Source organism: Echinops telfairi, unplaced genomic scaffold, assembly GCF_000313985.2.
Source record: "Echinops telfairi isolate 266 unplaced genomic scaffold, ASM31398v2 ScPeMD7_1713;HRSCAF=2227, whole genome shotgun sequence".
NCBI classification, from domain to species: Eukaryota; Metazoa; Chordata; class Mammalia; order Afrosoricida; family Tenrecidae; genus Echinops; species Echinops telfairi.
Genome location: NW_022105611.1, coordinates 18357278 through 18359140, shown reverse-complemented (window position 1 = coordinate 18359140; position 1863 = coordinate 18357278). Strand labels below are relative to the sequence as shown.

General features: G+C 59.2%; 1 protein-coding gene across 1 annotated transcript in view; it reads right to left on the bottom strand.

The window, feature by feature from the left end:
• The window catches only part of GDPD5 (glycerophosphodiester phosphodiesterase domain containing 5), a 95524-nt gene that overhangs the window by 10292 nt on the left and 83369 nt on the right, over window positions 1-1863 (bottom strand). Inside the window, exons 9-10 of the mRNA XM_045293089.1 lie at window positions 837-919; window positions 6-60 (exon numbers count right to left, since the gene is read on the bottom strand). Of these exons, the coding sequence (XP_045149024.1) occupies window positions 6-60; window positions 837-919 (138 nt within the window). The remainder of the gene's footprint in view (window positions 1-5; window positions 61-836; window positions 920-1863) is intronic.

The window sequence follows — 1863 nt, the reverse complement described above, 5'->3', positions numbered from 1 at the left end:
TCCACATTGGTGGTGCGTCTCAGGGTGGTGTCATGCAGCAAGAAGGGCACACCGTCCAGGCTGTGGGAGGGGGCCTCAGGTAGTCACAACTCCCCCTCACCAGGGCAGTTCCAGTGCCCTGCTGCCCAGGGAGGACCCTGTCTGCTGGCCGCCTCTCAAGGAGATTCAGACAGGGTGCCAAGAGGGAGGGATGGAGCAAGGCCAGGACCATTTAGCGGCCTCAGGAGGGAGGTGTGACCTCACTGCATGGCGGGGAAACTGAGGCTGAGAAGGGAAGCTAGTTCAAGGCCCATGGTCAGTCAGAGGTACCCCTGGTTTGGCACCAAGTCCATCTGACACCATGAGAACAGTGCCAACACAGACCCCTTTGAGAATCCCCTCCCACACTCCTGCCTCCCTGGCTACCAGCAGCTCACGAGGAAGAGCTTGGCCCTGCCTCATGGCGTCGTACCTCCACCTGCTAGGACCTGGGCTACGGACACCGGTCTGTGGGGTCCTGAGAAGTGTCTGCACTTACTCAGTGCACAACCTACACAATTGCATAATGCAGAGGGAGCACCACGGAGCTGAGCCGAGCTGAGCCCAGCTGTATAGGTCCCGTCCCCGCTCCATCCCACCCCCCGCTGGAACCAATGTGCCAGCCGTTCTGTGTCTCATCGCGGGAGGGAGGCTTGGCACAGAGTCATGTGAGAACGGCTGCGCCTCAAAAGCTGGAGGTCTGTCCCGCCCTGAAAATTCCAAGCCCCCACCCACCTCTCTGAGGCGGGAGGTTCCACCTGCAGAGTCCCAGATGTGGAGGGAGGAGAGGAGGGGTTGCCCTCTCTCCCTCACGCTACCTGATGGTGACATCAGCCTGGAGCCCAAACAGCTTCTGCTCCATGGCCTTCTGGAAGGACATCAGCGTGTGCTCGGGGGCCAGCTGGGGAGGGAGAGGGTGTGTGCATGAGGGGATTCAGGAGAATGTACCCCTCCCCCAGCAACGGCAACCTCCCAGCTGTCTCTGCCACGTGTCTGACACACAGGTACCCTCACCTGACAGCAGCCACATCCCCTATTGCTGGCCTGTGCTGTGCGGGTCACAACAAATGATGGATAACAACGGAGACTTCCAGAATCCTCACTCCGTTGTGCTCTGGTGGGACCCTTACACTGACCAAGAAGCGGTCGGTCGTTTGGCCAGAACGAGGGGACATGAATGGTTTAGACTTAGGAAAAGGTGTGTGTCGGGGTTGTATCCTTTCTGCCTACGTGTCCAGTCTGGACGCTCAGAAGATCATCGGAGGGCTGGGCTGTGGGAAGGACGCAGTGCCAGGATGGGACGGGGGCTCCCGAGAAGCCTGGGACATAGATGACAGCGCCTTGCCTGCTGAAAGCCAAGAGGGCTGGAAGCACTGATGAAGGTCAAAGGTGAGCGCCTCGGGCGGTCTACCCCTCTGCATAGGGAAAGTAACAGAGCAGTCCTCCAACTGCACCAAGCAGCACCATCGTGAAACGGGGAGAGGAGACCGGAGCAGCCAAGGACTGTATTTCCCTTGGATCCCATGGAGACAGCCGTCAAGAGCTCCACCACCCAGCCTGCTGCACCACGCCGCTTCAACAGCACGAGCGGGGTTAGCGGTGTAGGACCTTTAAAGGGTTACAAGCCACTTGGAGGACCAAGGTGCAGCTCACCCAGGCCAGGGCACTCTCAAGCACCTCCTATGCACGTGAATGCTGGGCAGGGACCAGAGACTTCATGCCCTAGAGTGACACTGTTGCTGATGCACACTGAAAGCCCTACAGGCTGCCTGAAGATCAGACACGCCAGTCCTGGGAGAAGTAAGGCCAGAGTGCTCCTTAGAAATGGGAATGGCCCATGATGCT